This window comes from Falco naumanni, chromosome 9 (genome assembly GCF_017639655.2).
Source record: "Falco naumanni isolate bFalNau1 chromosome 9, bFalNau1.pat, whole genome shotgun sequence".
Classification (NCBI taxonomy): domain Eukaryota; kingdom Metazoa; phylum Chordata; class Aves; order Falconiformes; family Falconidae; genus Falco; species Falco naumanni.
In genome coordinates, this window is record NC_054062.1 from 12,823,033 (window position 1) to 12,841,864 (window position 18,832).

The 18,832-nt window shown below is 37.8% G+C and overlaps 1 protein-coding gene across 6 annotated transcripts in view; it reads right to left on the bottom strand.

Moving 5' to 3' along the window:
- The window catches only part of GARNL3 (GTPase activating Rap/RanGAP domain like 3), a 50,062-nt gene that overhangs the window by 12,792 nt on the left and 18,438 nt on the right, over positions 1-18,832 (bottom strand). For 4 of the 6 annotated variants that reach the window (XM_040605723.1, XM_040605719.1, XM_040605721.1 and 1 more), the window contains 9 exons: positions 18,541-18,644; positions 17,291-17,399; positions 14,925-14,970; positions 10,494-10,600; positions 9,535-9,656; positions 8,677-8,781; positions 5,725-5,799; positions 4,698-4,809; positions 3,901-3,999 (listed from right to left, as the gene is read on the bottom strand). In XM_040605723.1, the coding sequence (XP_040461657.1) occupies positions 3,901-3,999; positions 4,698-4,809; positions 5,725-5,799; positions 8,677-8,781; positions 9,535-9,656; positions 10,494-10,600; positions 14,925-14,970; positions 17,291-17,399; positions 18,541-18,644 (879 nt within the window). The remainder of the gene's footprint in view (positions 1-3,900; positions 4,000-4,697; positions 4,810-5,724; positions 5,800-8,676; positions 8,782-9,534; positions 9,657-10,493; positions 10,601-14,924; positions 14,971-17,290; positions 17,400-18,540; positions 18,645-18,832) is intronic. The other 2 variants (XM_040605720.1, XM_040605718.1) reach the window with 1 other exon arrangement.

Sequence of the window (18,832 nt, forward strand, 5' to 3'; positions counted from 1 at the left end):
GTAATTTGACTCCGAGAGCAAATTCTTATATTGACAAAAGGAAAATAAAATATAGGCCATCCCTCTCTTTTCAAGAATGTGCGCACACAAGCATTTGTGCTTCTACAAACAAGTTCGTGGAAGAATGGCAAGCAACATTCATACCCATTTGGAGTGAAGGCCAAAAAACATGAGCTAAGACAGATGTTCAAGAACAGTATTAATGCTCTCATCAATTCAGAGTCTCTTTGGACTTACTCCTGCCTTTGGCATTCAGTTAGTTATTCCAAACATAACAACCCGAAGAATCCGGCATCAGAATCCAGCAAATTCCTCAAACCAGCAAAGATCATGAATATAGTTTTCTGTGGTGGGGACAGATCTTATTAGACAAACATCAAGGCATAGAAAACACACATCTTATGTTTGTAATGTCAAACAAGTTGCCTAAATTACAGCATAGTTTGTCTTTTAAGTCAACTAGTCCATGCTTTAAGTCCTGGTAATACGAGGCTGCTCTTTTCTAAAGCCTTATCTTGATGAGTAAGGCTGTCTATAAGGTGTTTCCCAATTTATCTGAGAACCTCCTCCTCTTCTCTGAAACCATTGTTGTCCGTGGCACTTGACCAGCTAACTTCTTCCATGCTAGATACAGTAATTTTGGGTGTGGCTATTGATGATCACCTGATAGTGGCATGGCAACATCTAAACCAGACAACTGACTGGGCCTCCGGAGCAATCTGTAATCCAGAATTTTCTCAGTGAACAAGCGTGACTTTTGACAGCACCCTACAGGACTAGGGAAATCAACACAAAGACATATAGGAGGCTCTGATTTCACATCAGAAAAGGCATAAGGCAGAGTCAGTATTGGAAATGCAATATTTGGTGAACCTTGTATCATTAGAGTTTTCCGAGTTAACCGAGTACTAGCTCTGTCATCAACCTTTGCAATAACCGCTTATGATTATGTGGTATCTGCTCAGAACACCTCACAGCTTATTGCCAACCCTTGGAAAGTGCAGATTTCAACATCACGCCCACAAGTGGAGGGCTGTGCTTGCTGGCTAGCAACTAACTGATTATTTTTGTAAATCTGAAGTCCCTAACAAGCCTGTGGCATCTCTACTTAGGAAAGGAATCACAAGTTGCTCTCAGATTCATGGAACATTTTAATATGAAAGGAGAAATGTAATCAAGGACTTGCATGTCCACCGTTTTACAACTACTGCACAATTCTTGGTGCTGCATGTGAGTGTTTTCAAACACCACCATGTACACAAAAACCTGCACATGACCAAACACCTTAAAATGCTCTTCCATTTCTACCAACTTTGATTTTAAGCTAAAACAGCTATTGACACAACCTGAAGGAAGGCCATCTTTCCCTATCTAGAATCAGCTGTAATTCTTATGACTGCTATTGCTTGCTCTGAGATCAGAGATCTGCTGCTTTTCAGTGCAGCCATTCAAGACTGAAAAAAGTTTACTGTAAATTTATTACCATTTACTCCTAGATTCTGCCTCTAAGTAGTTGCTTCTTCAGTGATAGCTGTAGTATTCAGTCTTTGTACCCCAGCTACTATTTCAGCTAGATATTTTACAAACATTCTTGGTGATGCAGGCAATTGCAAAACGCTACAACTGTGTAACCACAGCAAAACTCAAGAACTTTTTCTGGCCAACCTGAATGCCTGCATTCTTCAAATCAAGAAGTGGTTGTAAAAAGGCAGACATAGTGGGGAGCAAGTATTACCACCCATATTAAGCACTGTTATTCTTGAAGGTTACACCAAACTTCAGAGGGCCTTTCATGCTTCCATCAAACAGGCCATATTTACCTCTGTGAAGATACTATGTGTGTGCAGCAAAGAACAATACATATGATAACTTCTTTCCCAAACAGGCGTTTCACTATGAAGGCACAACAATGACCACTGCCTCCACTGAAACTGATTTAATACGCTTTTAAAAAGGAATTGGGGTTTAAATCCCCATAGGCCACAAGATGTGCACTCCACAGGTTGACAGTAAGCCTGCCTTTCAGCAGACATAAATCTTCACCTTTCCTTGTTGTTTAAAATAGCTCTGGCTCTTTGACCCTTGTGTCCCCCTAGGCTGCGTCACTCCTCTTTCCCAATACTAGTTCTTTTGCAGATGTTACAAACAGCTGCACGATGGTGTTAGATTTATTTGCAGCTGCCTATAAAAGTCACTATCATCTGGGCTTTTTTAGTCTTTCTTAACCTCCCACAGACTTGATTCTTCCACGCAAAGCAGCTCTTCCTCATTCCCCCTCATTCTCGTGTACAGGCATTTCACAAAATAAAGCTGGAACAAAACCTGTATGTATTTGGAGGACAAAACATCCATTTCTGTGTCTTGCTTCTCATTAATAGGACAAATTTAACCAGCAGATGTCCCAAACAACTCCACTGTGGCACTAGATTTAACTGTGTCTAGAACAGAGGCCATTGCTACTACGCAATTTGTGCTGCTGTCATTGATACCTGCTGTACTGGTGCCTTCTTCAACACCTACTCTGGGAATGTTGACCTGAATAAGCTCTTGCAGATAGTTAAGCTTAAAGAATTAACCTTGTAGTACACAACATTTTATCTTAAAACCCCACAGTCTTTGAACCCAATCTATGAGCCTAATATGAGCATGCTTTTTGCTCATCTAACTCATCATTTTTGTAATTTTTGCTGCTGAGATGTAGTCTGAAAATGAAAGGCAAGTATGATTTTTTCTTCCATCCCAGATCTTAATTTCAATGTGGTATGCAAATACAAAACAGGAGCCCAGAATTCTAACAAGTATGAAAGAACTTTCTCCTAAATGCTTCAGAAAGCATCCATATCAAGAGTTAAAAATCTCTGCAATCTTCTAAATGAGTAAGACTTTATAAAATCATGTTTGAAGCGTAATGAATTGATGCCAGTAATACCTTGCCCTGTTACCTCAAAACGCCTGCTCACATCTCTCTCTTCCGGTTTAACCAAACAGTAAGATGTTTTGACAATTAAACGTAATCATCTTTTCTAGAAGCTTCACAAACAGCTTCAGATACAACTACCCTTTTCAGATCTTCTGAAATGTCACCCACCCTCCAGATGTCTTGGGAGAACTACACATGGCTCTCGGGTAGTTTGAGCCAGTTCTGTAAGGTTCCAGGGGGAATTTCATCAGGTGCAGCCAAACTGGGCAACTCCCAATGATACAAAAGGAACCATGTTTTACCCCGAGTTTGGGTAAATGTAACTTCAGCCAATATACTGCACAAACAGACATTATATGGTAACAAACAATCATATTTATAATTGTTTTCTCTGAGTTACACATAAAGATTCTATTCTTGCTTTGTGTATGTTCACTTTGTGAAATTCAACCACAGACTTGTACCTTGTTAAAAAAGTGCACATTTAATGCTTCCAAATGAGGCTAAAAGGGAAATATGCTCAGTCCAAACAACACTTAAGTTCTTTTAAACCACAACCTTCAAGAAAATACATTCTATAGTACTAGAATGTGGTGACAGTTAACAGAATAAATACCAATAAAGCACATTTGGTAAAACAGTGACAGCATAAGTAATTTCCCCCATATTTTTGTGTAAGTGAACAAACATGTAATTCAGTCAAGGAGATTTCTGAAGAGTGTTGTGTTCTAACAGTGGCTGAAGAAAGAGCATATGACGAGATTCAGGCTTGCCTTGAAGGAAGCATGAATGAGCATTTAGGGATTCCCCTACTCCCCACCATCCTTTTAGAAAATAACAGCAGTTGCTGCATGTGCTCCCTTATTCTAAACAAGGCATTGAATATACTTGCCACTGATAGATACGATTGCCTCATGAGACATACATACCCACCACCAGCCACATTTGTATGAGAATCAAAGAACAGGGACCTCTCCTACCTTTGTCTGTTCGGGCAATCAAAAGATCCAGAGCTTCCAACACATGCATCTGTTTTATTTGGAGAGTTTTATCAAACACTTGCACTGATGGCTGACCATCTAAAAAAGAAACACAAGTATTTTTTCAAAATCCTGCTAAAATTTGCTAGTGACTGGTTTTGACCTATTTCTTTTAATAAAAGCTTCATTTTTTTCTTACAAAATTGAAAAAACCTGCACAAAGCTGCTATGTATACCACAGCATCACAGCTGATACCTCCTCACAGGAGAGTTTTATGACTACCATGGATTAGATTATGGAACTGAAGCCTAAAAGGGACCTTCCCTTTGGAAGAACTAACTTCATTCCCTCAGTCCCACTCGCCTTATGTGACACACGGAAGATAAGGGGTCTAAACTAGCAATATTATTGCTATGGAAGAAGCAGGCTTTCACTGTCACGTAAACCTTTGGCTTCATGCTGTCATCAATGGCTAAGAAATCCAGACAAGCCATTTAAACACTCCTTGAGCTTGGATGTGACTCTAAGTCTTTTCAGATGGTCAAGAAAACAACACATGAAATAACAAAACATTCAGAAACCTACATTAACATTGTCTCCCCAATATGGCTTGAATCTGGTGCAGAGAGAATTTTTACAACTAGGTTACATAAATGTAATAAATTCACTTGGATTGGTAACTATCCCTGTAGGTGAAGACCTACCAGCACCTGAAGAGAGCTTTTGAACATACATTTTCAAGAAAACAGTCAGATACATAACAAATGACACAAAAAACACTGGATCATTTACTAACCATCTATTAACAAGATGCCAGCATCTGTAGAAACCAGCAAGGACTGGCCCCAAGAATCTGCACAGACAACCTCATGAGGAAAATTACTGCAGAAAGATTGAGATTCCCAAGGCTATGAAGTAACATAAGGGATACATATTAAGCACACTAAGAAATGCAGATCATACAGACACAGAATGTGATGGACAATGGCAAGTAATAACATGTAAATGCTTTTGGCAGGATACATTTTGAAACAGTGTTTTTTAAAATTTGAAATACCAAAATTTAGTTGATTTTGTTACAGAGGAAATAGCCTCTATATTAATTTGGTTTAGAAACTAGCAAGTGTAAGACATGTTTCTGAAACACTGGAATTAAACCACATGCAGCTGATAGTGCAACCCTGGAAATACTCAAATGACTTAAAATGTATGTACCACCATGCATATGTAATTTGCTTACATTTTATGGCTCAGTTCATGATGTCTAGTCACTAGCACATGGTAGGTAAAACCGCCTTTCTGTCAAATGCTTCTTTTGTCATGTGTTCTCTGTACTTACCTCTCAGAGTCTGCCCCTCTGCCCCTAATTTAAATATTAGCTGAAGTCTCTGAAATTCTAGAAGCACTTCTGAAGTTTCTGTATAGAAGATGCATACAGAAGAGTGTGGTTTGCATCTTTCACTTCCTAACGCCCTTGAACAAAATCTGGTACTACAGGAAGTAACAACTGAATTTTGTTTTAAACTCGATACAGAAGTTAAAATAAAAGATGACTGTGTATGGAAAATGTAATTTTTTTCAAATATTCTCAGATATAAAAATATCCACACTTGCTTTAACTTGAGAAGTGCTTCTGTCTCCAGACTCATCCTTTATTAATTTGATAAGGCTGCAGAATCACTTTGACACCATACATTTCATCTCTGCTGCTACAGCATCTAACTACAAAAGTAAATAAACAGTATGCAGAACTGATATACAATGCCATACTCAACAGCTTTTAATTCTTTCATAACTCTCCTCAGAAAGTCAGGCTCACTCACCTCTTTTTTACAAAAGCTTGTGGTTGCCAAGTTAGCTGTGGCATCCCCTTTCACAGTGGTTTTCAATTTCAGTGCCTAATACAAACAGATATTTTATTTAGATAGAGCTTTTGTCACCAACACCCAAGATAAAGACTATAAAGAAAGGACAATTTAGAACTACAAAGTAACTCCAGTATGGAATTCCTGTCACATTTTAAGTAATTAGCAAAGAAGTGGAATTCTGTATATCCTGAGCAAAGTCCACATGATCACCAGAGGGCTACTAGATCTCTTCTCAGCCAAAACATATGTTGGTTGGGTTTTTTGGGCGTTCTGTTTTTTTGTTTTTTATACGGAAACTCAGAATCAGAAAAGAAGTGTTGAACACAGTAACAGAGACAAGTCTCCACCTCAAATCATACAAGCTAGTCATCTATGTAATTCATTCTATAAGGTACCTGGATAAAGAATCCTTTTATCAATTATAAAAGTTGGGCTTTTGCTTGCAAAACTTTGCAACAAACCATAAGTCAAGCTATATATATACATTGCCAGAGGTGCCAAGGACACACAGTCACAGTATCACAAATTCAAGGACTAGAAGTAACTGATACTGGAAGAACTCCAGAGAAATGCTGTATAAACATAGTTTCAGTGAGATACACAATAAGCTTGTTTAAGGCAGCATATATACAGCCTATGTATCTTCATTGCTAACCTTTACAGCAGTGTTCCAATAAACTGATGCCACATGGAATTGTCATGGCATTCTTTAAAGCAAAGTTTAGAAATTTCCTAAACCAATTTTACTGTCCTAAGTTTGCCTACCATCGTGCATGGTCTCTGTGAAGTGGCAGTAATCAGCTGCATACACCATTTCCACATTTGCATGAAGTATGGCTGTCAGCTTATGAAGATGCATAAAATACCTTTTTGCATTAACATTTTAATTTCACTCCACCAGTCAGTAGAGATCACCTTGACAATAAATAAATGATTTGAACATACTGCTGAGCCAGTCATCAGTGAGATCTGTTTACCATCTGAAAACTCAACATTCACAGTTTGGCAAGAATGATTCGGAGCTACTTGGAAGGCATGTTGTAATGTGCTCAAGCCTACAGTTTGTAACTTAGAGGAAAGTTCTTTTAGGAAAGCAGAAGATTTAAATGTGAAAAGAACCTCCAAGAAAAAACACAAGCAACCAAGTATCCCTTAATTTCAAACCCCTGTATTAGGCCGTCCTTTGACAAAGGCCACAGCGGGGATGGAAGTCTTGTTTAAGAAATGGGTGCCAACTTGATTTGTTATGTGAGTATCTTACCAGTTTAATGTCAGGGAAGTGGAGGCAATCAAACTTACAGGCTTCTATACTTTCAATAACCATGTTTTTCTTTAACTTCTGTAGAGTAATTAGTAAACTTGGGGAATAAATCATCCGGTTACTTCTGTCTGAATGTTATAAACATTCACTTTCCCTTCTGCCTAGAGTGACTAGCTATTTCAAGGTGGTTGGTGAAAGGGTGGGCAAAGCAAAGGGGAGTAGACTTTGCAGCATGGCTAGTGCCAAGCTTTAACAGCCCTGAGATTCTTTTGCACCAGCACTCAACCACCTGGCTCCATTCTCTACCTTTAACCTGACCTGGAACTTCTCAGACAATTTCACTCTATAGCTTTCTAACACAGAAAAAAAAAGGGAGGGAAGGAAGGAGGCTTGGGTTTTGTTGGTGGTGTGGGTTTTTGTTTGTGTTGTTTCATTTTTTTTCTTTGTTATATTCTGCTGAGTTAAATCAGCTCAGAAAAGAAGTATTCTTACGGTAAGCAGCAGAACCATGTCACCAGTCCAGGATCAAGAAGAGACAAGTGGGAAGGGACCAGGGAATAGATGAGCGTAGACACTGCCTTTTTTTTTTCTGCTGCAATGAACTTTCAGATCAAACCAGACCATCTAAATCATCAGGAAGTTTTACTCCTCACTGAATCAAAATGTCAGTAAGCTCACAGAAGGTTGCAGTCAGCATCTGGTACGTTTAAAGATGTATGGCAACCTCAGACTTAGCAGAAAGACTGCTGAAACTTCTTCCTGGCTAAAACAGGGTAAACGATTTCTAAGAAATGAAATCTTAATAAAACATATAGAGGAAACCCATGCAAGATTGTGTTTCTTCAAAGCACAGAAAAAGACAGAGCACTCTTCTGCCTGGAGGCAGAAAGCATCTTCTCCACTGTGGCACGCTGACCCTGGCTGGATGTCAGGTGCCCACCAAGTTGTTCCATCACTCCCCTCTTCAACAGAACAAGGGGACAGAAAGTAAGATGAACAAAAAAAACCCTGGTGGGTCAAAATAAAGGCGGCTTAAAAATAATGAATGCCCCCTCTTCCTCCTCCTTTCTCTTAGCTTTTATATCTGAGCAGATGTCACATGGTATGGAATATCCCACTGGTCACTTTGGGTCACTTGTCCTGGCTATGTCGCCTCCCAAGATCTTGTCCACCCCCATGCTAGTGGTGGGGGTAGTGGGGGTAGGTTGCAGAGGCAGTCTTGATGGTGGGCGAGCGCTGCTCAGCAGTAGCCAAAACACTGGTGTGTTATCACCACCCTTCTTGCTACCAATGCAAAGCACAGTACTATGAGGGCTGCTATGGGGCTCAGCCAGACCCAACACATCCACAAAGTAGGGAAAGAACTTTCAGGTTTAATTCTAAGGTGTGATTTTTCCAACTTTCCTTTAGCTTATGTATTTTATAAATATTTGCAATTGTGTTGTGTACCTTAGGTATTACAGATCAATATTTCTATTCATATTTTACTTTACCATAGCTTAAACTAATGCAATACTACAAAACTACTTCTGACTACAGAGAGCTGCATTAAGTCCTGACATAACTCTGCAAGCTAATACAACTCTAACAAAAGGGGCGATGCAGTCTTTGTAAACCTAGGTGCGTCCCTCCTAAATTGATCCTACCTGACCAAGTCGGACAAACTCTGCTTGCCGAGCTTCCTCTTTTTTCCGTGTTGATTTTGGGGACTCTGGTAACACATCACTGAAGGACCTTCTATTGAGCATGTTCTAAAACAGAAAACATTTCTCTCTTAAATGGAACCAAAAGTTTCCATAATCTTTTAATCTGAGTTAATGATATTGTTTGTCTTCTGTCTTTTTTTGGATATTTTCCTGCAGTGATGAATCTAACCGTATAGTTTTTCAGAGAACAGGAATTACAACTCTTCCAATCCTTGAGTGCTTTAATTTCCAGCTTGCCATAGTTCTGTACATCACTGTCATGTTCTGTACAATCATAACAAAGACCACAGACATGAACATTTGGACAAAAAAGTTTAAGAAGATCTATTTAGCTGAGAGAAATAAACAGTGGGAAAAAAACAGCACCTCAATTATTTTAGAGGTATTGAACTTCTTTTTAGTTAGTTAAGATTAGTCTTCATCATCCAAAACAAAGTTATCTCATCGTTACCCAAGGGTAAAAATGATTCAAATTTACACATAATGGATTGAGTAAGTGCAGCTTTTATGGTGACAAGACTAATACCTGTATTGGCAGACCCTAAATTTCCTATTCCCTTGCTGCAGGTAAATACAAAGTATGACATTGTTACACTTCTCACAGCTGTTTTAAACAAATGTATGAAGAGTCCTATCCTGAAAGGACTCCCAGCTTTCACATAACTGTAAAACAAATTACTTGACAATTGGTATTTAGCCTTGTGTATGCAATTCAGTGTTCATTAGGATTACAGAATATTCAGTCTACTAGTGAGAACAGGAAAGCACATGCGAGGGATGCAGAGACTTCTGACTTACATTTACCTTGTGTAGATCAGGCATCAGGTCTTGGTATAAAGAGCGGATCAGCATGTCTAGAGTGCGTTGGCGTTTCTGAGAAAATGTTGGGGTTTCCAAGGTGGCTTTTTCCCCATTTATTACTAAAATATTATGGAAAAGGAGATACATTACCTAAATGAACTGTGACAGCTTCCACTGACTCTAGTTTGCCTCTGTAAAAAATACCTGTTTTCCCCTTAGTAACTTAGAGTTGCTCCTTTTTGCATGTTTTTTTAGTGAATAATGATCACTTAAGTTTAAAAGGGAAAAATTAGTAATAGGCATCCCAATACCCTCTTAACCAATAAAAAATTAAAGACAAACTGCTAATCAATTTAAGTACTAAACCAATTTAAATATGCAAAATGAGTTATTAGTCAAGTTCCTGTCAGGTAAGCTTCTAACTGTAATCATCTCTATCGGTTCTCAAAGCTTGCTCTCTTGGTGATTTAGAAGGGCAAGTGAGGGTCAATGGAAACTGGAACTGAATCATTACAGAATCAAAAAGTTCTTAAAGGTGCTGAAAGGTGCCTGTGCAGCACGCATTCAGAAAAGCTTGTATTTTCAGGTTTTCAGAGCTGCCGTCACAACACCTTCTATTACTAAATATTGAAGAAATCTATAAATTCTTTCAGACCTCCAAGTCCTTTAAGAAAATGCTAAGCTAAATATGGCTCCACATTCTGCAAATGCAGAAATCGGTCTGTATCTAGCAGCCTGAGAAGCATAAGTGGACAGAAATTCAGTTTTTTGTTAATCTGATTGGAACACTTTGATGGAACTGACATCCCACCTATGCTACAGATTTTGGGAAAAAAAATTCTATATAGAACAGCAGTATACACAAGAAAACGTGTTTACATTTTAAGCATCATGACTTTCAATTTATTAAGGCACTTATTTTAAAAGTGTTTCTAGTGAAAGAAAAGCTGACTTACATTTCACTAACACAAAATCCCTGAATTCCTGGTGATTTGTAAACACAGGTGGGGATGGAAGGGGAGGCCCAAAGAGAGGAACACTTTCTTCTGAAAATATTTTCAGCCTATTGAAAGAACAAATCTTTATATTGAAAGTCACATTCAAAACCCACTGTTACTATAGACACTATTCAAAATGGAAGAAAGAACGGGAAATGGTTAGCTGGGTATGTCTTAAGTAAGAATTCCCACGGGTCTAACAAAAAACATTCACTTGGAATGATTCACTACAGCAAAATCCTGCTTCCTTTACACAAACACTGTGACACTGACAATTACAACAGATCTTTGGAGTTCTACTCACAGAACAATGTTTTTAGTGGTACTAAATCTAGTCCTTTTCAAAAAAGCTGTAAAAGAACATTCTTCACCTACAAAATATGTTCTCCTTCTAGATTTCCACCTCACCTATGCATTCACGATGCCCATGGAATATTTGATTCTTTCTGAACAACAATAGCTTACTACAGCTGAATAGTACACGAATAGCAAAGTCATTTTCACTGAGGAAGAAAGAGTCAGAATAGACTCCCATGACAGCTGGACCTGCTGAGTTCTTTTGATCCATAAGGAATCTGGCATAGAAAGTATGAATGGTAGGTACAAAACCCAAGCATACAATACGCCCAGCAAGCCGTAGCTTCTTTAAAGGTAAGTAATCGTTCCTTGGCATATTAAGTGATGGGCTGCACAATTTTCTTCACTGTAAGACAGCAATCAGACAAAGATCTTCCAAGTGGCATGTGCAGCTGACAGGTTGCAGCAACTTAAGTGGTAACATTACAGATTCAACCCATCTCTACTATTACACAAACCAGTCAGAATTTTCTTGCCCAAAAAACCAGCAGTGACTGACTGGTATTGAGTCAAACGGATTCTAATTGATTCATCTGATCTTTTTTCATGAAAGCTTAAAAACTGCGCATACGATCTGAAACGCAGTATTACATGGTATGAATATCGATCATTTTAATACTGGTTTCGCAGATTCGAGACAGAATTTTAGAGATGCCCTATGTCTTATTCCATCCTGCTAAAAAAATAATCATTTATCACTACACAGAGTGTGAAATGTTCCTTGCATTCCTAGAGCAGAATGAGTTAAGATGAGGAAAAACCACAACAAAACCAACCAAACCTACAAACTTCTTGAGTGACATAAAATACAAAGTCATTCCAAGCAGAAATTCAGTGTCAGACCTCACAGTGGCATTGCATATGAACAAGGAAAATTTGCCTCAACAGCCCAGAGTACACCTTGTTTCTTTTGACTGAAATTTTGGCCACTTGGAAGACCATCTTCACAAAAAAATAACAGAAGGAACAAGAGTCCTATGCAGGCCTAAGGTGAAGGGACAGAATGAAATGCGATTAGGCCAATTTGAAATACACAATAATGTATCAAGCCCGTCACACAGGGCAACAATACTGCGTGGTATGCACTACGGAAGATGTGTTAAGACTGACAGAATGAAGCAACTAAGGAATAAAACGGACTGATCTAGTAAGAGCAGTCAGTTACTCAGGGCGAGTCAAATTTTTCTCGTTTACCGCTACTAATTTTTTTCCCCAAATCAACAGCAACGTAAAAAGCATTTACTATGGCTAGCCCATCTACTGGCTATTAGTTTACAAGACAACATTCACTTCTTAAAGACTAATGAGGGAAGTATGTTCAGGTTTCTGTCTCAAAACAAGAAGAAAAGAAGGAAAGAACTAACAGATTTCACTGCACATGGGAATCATGAACATGTTCTGTGCCTCTCAGACTTGGGAATGCTGCAAAGCAGAATCTATGAGGACAATCAATTGGGAAAAAAAGAATACAAGAAGGTGCTCACAAAAATAAAACTACTCCTTTTTTTAACTGCACTACAGACATCTTCCAAAACAAACCTTAGCTACAAGTAGGAGGGGTGAAAAAAACTCACACTCATGAAAACTGAAGTATCATGAACTAGACTTCATGGCATGCTGCAGAAACACAGTAATATAGATTTCTCTCATCTTACTGAATCAAGATTTCTTAGCTATATTGAAAAAGAAAATTATTTCTAGTGAAAAATACCTTTGAGGTGTACTTGTCCATATAAATCTCTCCCCCTGATACATGCACCTCAAGCACCCAAGTTTGGAGACTTTCAACTCCTGCACCTATTTGGCATATACATGCTTTGTCTCACCTCATACTCCACATGGAGAGCAACAAGGATGGCATGAACATTCTCCTCCAGCATGCCCCAAAATAAAGACTCCCATATATGAAGGGACGCAAAGTTAAGATAGGAGAAAGCACACAAATTTATTGGCAAGCTCTCTTGAAAAAATCTAGTTAAAACTCAGTTTCTTCTCGCCTTCACGTTCTTGTGCATTTCCGCATGTACACCACAAATGATTTCAAGTAACATTCATCAATGAGTGGGTGGAGCTGCAGTTGCACAAAAAGCACCAAACTCTTATGGCTAACGGTTAAGTTTTGGAGCTAGGCAAGAAGGCTTAGTCAGTTCCAGCAACCTATTTGCAGCAAGAACAGATTCTTAGATGACTATGAAGATTGCTCAGCCTATTAAGTATAAAAATCTTCCAAAGCAAGCCAGAATTTACATATGTTAGAATGGTTGGAACTATGTGATTGGATCTTAGCAGCAGCTTCTGAAACTGTGGACCACAGCTGGTGTCAGTGGTCTACACTGTGCACCGAGGGAGAGGCTAAGAGAATGCTTTCTACACTTTTGCTGTATTTCTTGGCTCTCAAACTGATATGGGTTGTTTAAAAAAAAAAAAAAAAAAAAAAAAAAAAGTGCACTAGTGCCAGGTGATCAGTTCCAGGAAATATTGCTGGTCTCTTTCACAATCTTGACTCTTCAGGGTTATGGAATTGTCAAGGAAGGAGGAAGCGAAACTAATCTAAGGACCCTGTATTCCTGGAAGCCATTTCTAAGTTCAGTGTCTGTCTTCTCGCTGCAAGCCAACTAGCAGTTCAGCTCAAAGGAGCAGACCCAATGCTGTCAACCTTCAGCTTTGTCTTGCAAATGTAGGGTAGAATGATTTGTAAACAGTTGAAAAATTTTCTAAATAATAACTAATGCCCCACAGGCCCACACAGCCATTAGAAATTTGCATTCAAAGCCTAACACATTGACTTCACCCTTCCATCTTGCAAAGTTTATAGCTTTGAGTGTTGTCAACATACACACACATACACACATTCCAGTCTGAGGCATAATTTTAGTTTCATGCCTTGACATTTCCCTTCTAGTGCTGGATAAATCACATGTTTTGGTTTTCTAATATAAATTCTTTAGCCATACGAGACTTCAGCATCTGAGCCGGCAGTGACTTCAAACCTAACCAATCCTCTTCTCAGACACATATCCAAAACAGAATGCGATTCTCCCATTTCTTTTTGACCTAGTCTAAGTAGTAAATAACTTAGTACACTTTCAACAGAAAAAGGATTGCTACAGACATGGCTAGTACTTTGTAAAGGAGAAAAACAGTGGTAAGTCTATATCGTATACTGATAACTGCAGCACACATAGTCAGCTGAACAGTGGCTCTTTTCTCTTTACTGCTTATTTGCTTTAAGTCCAAGGTGAATCCCTCCCATAGGCTCAGACAATGACATCCCACTGCCACTCTGTTTTTTTAAGACTGACAGATATCTCTTGCATCTCACCATTAATCTCAAAACAACAGTTTGGATTAACTATTTGGTTAATCCCACTTTCTTCATTAAAGCCTAGGCAGGACGCTGCAGGAATGCTTGCTTTTCAGATATTGGTGAAACCTAACAGACTCAGACTGGGACACTGACTCTGACTTAGACAGCATATACCTCCAAGTATGAGGGTCACCAACGCTAACTGAAAAACAGATGAAGAACACATTATTTACCAGCAAAATTCCAATAGGTTTTAAGTATGTGATGTCCAGCTGTACAGATACTCTATTAAGATCCCTAAAAATGAACTGATTTGCTTAGCTACAACTAAACCTAGACCTTTAAGGATCTACAATCCATGGCTATCACAACATCACATCTAACTTTCATCATACATGTAGTTCATTACGTCATTGATCTCACCAGGTCACACTGTTCCAGGCATATCTTCCATCACTTTGTTACATTTCATCTAAAAAGTAGTTTTGTTTCGCCCCCTTAGTTTACGCCTGTTCCAGAATTTCATTTTTCTGATGGTTAGAAACGTGCAACTTATTCATAGCCAGTTTACAGCCATCTGCATCCAGGTCCATACTGCTCTTCAATTTCATAAATTCATTTGGCTTCCTGGCATACACATAAGTGGACAATACAAAATGTTTTCCCCATTATCTCTGAACCATCAGAAATTCAGTGTGAAGTTATTTGTTACAATCAACACCTACCTGTAACTATCATTCTGCTTATTATATCTCACTAAGGCAAAAATATCTGCCACACAGTTAAGGATGTTAATTCAATACTAATGCATCTCACATGTATTTTAATACATTTTTTTCCTGCAGCAGATTGCAAATTTAATAAAGGTAAAATCTATTAATGTCTGTAAATATAGAAAATATTCTAAATTATACTAATTTTCCTGTTTATAAAGGAGATCCCATATAAAATTTTATTGTGTTTGATCAACAGTTTTAAAAATTGAACTAGTACCACAAATACAGATTTCTTGCTGTTACGTGAAGGATAAAACGCGCTCTATAGTTTTGTGTGTGCATGTGTTCAACAGACTTGTGATTTAAAATTCTTTTAGTTTATAAAAAAGTATGGATTCTGAACTTGGCTTATACCAAATTTTCCACTGAAGAGAAGATTCCAAAGAAATAATTTAGCTAACAGAATTATAAGAAAATAGAGAGGAGAATTTAAAGTGCAAGTACACAAAAATGCTTTGATTCATAACTTTGGGCAAATATGGGCAAAAAATTCCAAGAAATTCTTATGGTTGCACTGCAAAATATTTTTATGGAATCAACTAGAAGCACCTTGCTTCGATAAATTTCCTTAACACTGTCTCTAAGTTTTCAGTCCTTACAAACAGTGTTAAAGAAACTGTAAGTCTGACTAACTGCATTGGCTGTATGGGTTTGTTCCAGATAGAATGTTGAGAGCTTTGCTGATAGCTGTGATCAGCACTGTCGGAGACTGCCCAATAAAAAAAAGACTTATGATGGGATTCAATGCAAGCATCCAGTGCTATTTAAGATGCTTGAGAATATATTGCCTAGTCTCCAGTTGCTATAAGAGGCACAGATCTCCTGTAGGTCCCGAGTCATACCTGCCAGACCTGTACAGACACTTCAGATATGTTGGGACATCTAAATCTGTGCTGGATACTTTTACTTGGGTAACTCAATCCTACCCCACAGATGACATACAGCAAATCCTTACAGGACAGCACAGCCGGATATCTGTATACTAATTGTTCCCATTGTAGAAGTAACAAAAAAGGGGTGCTATAGTATGTAAGACAGTGAATACGAAGTGCTGGTACAGATTCAGTCAGCTTTGAGATTTACCACATCTGACACAGATCAGTGTCAATCCACAGTGAACACCTTTATCTCTGGCTACTGTCAACTGAAAACATCAGGAAGGTGAAATGACAGCATCGACCAGCTGTGGATCACTTAAAACTACCTAAATGATAACACATCCTAATGGATTTAGGGCACATCTGCTCCTCCAATTCATTATGACACAAAGGACAGCTGAACCTCAAAAAGTTTGTTAAGAATCAAAAAGAGTGGGGTGTAACAATTGCATCATAACAAGTCCTCCTAACAGCAATAAGGGAAGAATTACTCCTTTTCTACTAACACTCCGATGAAAAGGTACATCGACTTGGTAAACACTTCTTATTAACAGTATTTAGGTTCCTCTGATATCTACAGGTATTTTTTTTTGGTGTGCAATTCTTTTTATTCTAGTCACTTCTTCCATTTAGCAAAAAGAGGTCAATATTAAAAGCTTAAATCTAAAAACTACAACCAGCCATGGATGAGACTAGCAAGAAGGTTCTAAAAACAGTTAGTCGGCCTGAGAACTACATTTAGAAGTTGTAGGCTTTGCAGTAATTTTTTAAAAATCAGCAACACAGCATAGACAGAAAAAAAAACATTTTTCTTCATTCCATTCCATCTAGACTAAGAGATGCCAGACTGGGATCTATGGACTACTAATAGGACCCCATGATAAATCCAAGTGACTGGCAGATGCGTGTTTGAATCATATTGTCTTCACAATGTTATTAACCAAGAGTTTGAAAAACACAGGCTGCTAAAATCTGGAGAATATGTGGTTTATGGTCTGAAAGATTTGAGAAACACTGACCTAAAATACATAAATATCTAAAATAAACAGCATCTAAACATTAAAAGGCAATATTCAATAGTTAATGTCAAATTCATTCACATCATTAACAGAAATCTTTTGGGAATTTGTATTTTATGAAAATGCACAAAATTTAATTTGTGAAGTGATCCAATTAAATGCCTTCAATAAAAATACAAATCAAAAATCACATTCTTACTTTGACCTTATGTTCTAAGTGGTTCAACATAAAAATTGTTTTATGAGGCAGACTTAAAAGACTCCTAATCAAGCAGTTGAAGGTAAAGAATGCAACTGTCTTTCCAAAATAGTTTTCAATTCCATAAGCAGCATGCAGGAAGGACTCAGGGTAGAATTAAAAGTAATATTGATCTTAAAAAATAAAAAAATAACTAGGAAATGTAAGGAAAAAAGATACGTGTAAAATGAGAGCGAATCATGGATGGCTTGAATGCTGGAGAAGACTCTTGGCCTTCCTGAAATACGATAGTTACAATGTCATTTCCAATATGTCGCTTCCTTTCTACCTGGAAAAAACAAAAGAAAAGAAAAAAAAAAGAAAAAAAAAAGGGGGGAGGGAGCAGGGGAAAAAGAAAAAAAAAAAAAAGACACAATGACTTACAAGACATAAATAAATACCTCTAATAATTCTGTGAGAGAATAGTAAAACAATATTCCTAAACTGCAAACAGAAAAATTGTGGTCAATACAATTGAAGCCAACATAAAATTATTACTTAACTATAAGCAAGTAAACCTGGCAATGCCATGGTGCACACACAAGGCAACTGTTAAACCAGCAGCTATTGCATATTTTTAAGTTAGCAAAGCACTCATTATTTTCATAATTAATATTTACAAATTTGGCACAGAACACCTAGCATTCCAAAAAGAGCAAATCCACCACTTGAACTAAACAGAAAAAATCTCCTGATGCCAATTTATTCTTTAAAAACACTAAATGTCCCGATTGGCTTCTGGTTTCTGCTGTGATCTTGTCATCAATCCAAGGCAAGAGCATGAGAAAATTGACACAGAAATAAAAAAAGGACAATGTAATTATGTCATCTAATTATATTACTATCGTAATACATAATATTTAATTATCGCTTAAACAAGAAATTAGTAAAACAAGTAATTTGTGAGTAATTTTAAGTAAATCATTGTGGATATGTGATGCATAGGTAAAGATATGCGCTTATTATTTTTTTCATCATATAATACATAGAAAGGTTCAAGCAACGGATGACAGCACATTTGAGCAAGCCTGCAAGAACCTGCCTAGTCAATCTATGAGGGCACCAGCAGTGCTTTAGAGCAAATGCTCAAAGTTTGCCATTAACATGCTCATAAAGGGAATTTCTGTCAAGCTACATGAATTGCTATCTAAACACGAACTGTATGTTATGTATGTGAATATTCTGACAATTCACACACAAGTCTAACTTCCAGCCTTCCTAAATTCTTTGAGGCAACAGTAATTGCAGCAGTGAAGGTCTACAAGTCATCTGAGTAACAGAATACCAAATCACTTCTCAGTCAATCAATTTTGACTCTCTTTGCAAGGGTCTCCTGTACCTTAATAGAGATGATACGATACGTTATTTTCAGCATTAGCTGCAGCACTGAGGAAAAAAATATAGGAAAAAAGAAAGCGAGAACTATGTACCTGCTGCTTGTTCCCTCTCGAATATGGTAGCATGGTTGAAACATGGAACATAATTTCATGCCCTTGAAAAACCGTATAGATGGAACAGGTTCCTGTTGTATCATCTGCAACGGAAGACAACAATCTCAGCAGGAATATGTCCTTTAAGTTTTATAAAGGTCAAAAGATATTTCAGGGCCTTCTACCAACCCTTCTTTAGTCATTCTGATCCATTTTAGAAAATGTCCACGCTGCATGTTTTATGTGGGTCCAAAATCAAGCTTGCAACCTAATCTGCTTATTCACACACTTA